Genomic DNA, 1,016 nt, shown 5'->3' with positions numbered 1-1,016 from the left:
GAGGCCTTGAACACAGCCAGAACCACCATGGTTTTCACCAGGATGCATGAGACACAAAGCACAAAGCTGATCCCGAATGCTGCATGTCTCAGCTGACATGTCCACAGTCTGGGATGGCCGATAAACAGCAGTGAACACAGGAAACATAGTTTAAGTGACAACAATAGCTGGAAACTAAGTTCTGAATTGTTGGCACGTACTATAGGTGTTCTGTGATGATAGATAAAGATCCCAAGGACAAAAGCACAGATAAATGTGCCCAGCAATGAGGTGGCGGTCAAGCAGATACCCAGAGGCTCATGATAAGAGAGGAAGTCTATTTTCTTAGGAAGACAATGGTCACGCTGGGGGCTGGACCAGAAATCCTCTGGACAACTTGTGCACTCCATGGAGTCTATGAAAATAGAAAATGAGTTGAGATACATGTTCATACTTTGTTTCCAAACTGTTGTGTTTAAAATTGAACACTCACCAGTCTTATTGCTGATCTTTCCCTCAGAACAAGGGATACAGTCAAAACAACACTCAGGTTCCCCCTTCTTTCTGGCCATGCGGGTACCAGGAGGACAGCTCTCACTGCACACTGACCGGGGGGGCTGTAGGGAGAAACATAAATATCTCTATTATTCTACTTTACTAAACACAGCTAGAATGAGTTATCCATGGGTCAAAAGCAGTGGTGTGCAGTGACTTTAACAGATTGGCAAGCAGAGCCAAAGATAATAAAGAACTATACCCCACAAACCACCATCTCAATGTTTTATTCTTCTGTTTACTACACCAATGAGAAAAATGGACCAGACTAAAACATACCTTTACATGATAGTAGTAGTAGCAAAACTCTTGAATTAAGGGGCTTCCCTGTCTCAAGATTTTTTGCTGCCTGTCTTTCCTTTGCTGAAAACCTTTCCTGCATCTTGTTGTACTCTGCCTGGACATCCTCACCTATCTGCAGTCCTTCCTGGCTGAAGAAGTGTTAGAATTACTCCTCTGAAGTTCCTTTGATAGTAAACACA

General features: G+C 43.2%; 1 protein-coding gene across 1 annotated transcript in view; it reads right to left on the bottom strand.

Annotated features, from left to right (window-relative positions):
- The window catches only part of LOC147817652 (extracellular calcium-sensing receptor-like), an 811-nt gene extending 245 nt beyond the window's left edge, over positions 1 to 566 (bottom strand). The window contains exons 1-2 of the mRNA XM_087169954.1: positions 473 to 566; positions 6 to 394 (exon numbers count right to left, since the gene is read on the bottom strand). Of these exons, the coding sequence (XP_087026080.1) occupies positions 6 to 394; positions 473 to 551 (468 nt within the window). The 5' untranslated portion in view covers positions 552 to 566. The remainder of the gene's footprint in view (positions 1 to 5; positions 395 to 472) is intronic.
- Positions 567 to 1,016: the final 450 nt, after the last annotated feature.

This window comes from Seriola lalandi, unplaced genomic scaffold (assembly GCF_002814215.2).
Source record: "Seriola lalandi dorsalis isolate HSWRI2012SDOR001 ecotype SW California unplaced genomic scaffold, Sedor1 jcf7180002054924, whole genome shotgun sequence".
Taxonomy (NCBI): domain Eukaryota; kingdom Metazoa; phylum Chordata; class Actinopteri; order Carangiformes; family Carangidae; genus Seriola; species Seriola lalandi.
This window is presented reverse-complemented; position numbering and strand designations above follow the sequence as displayed.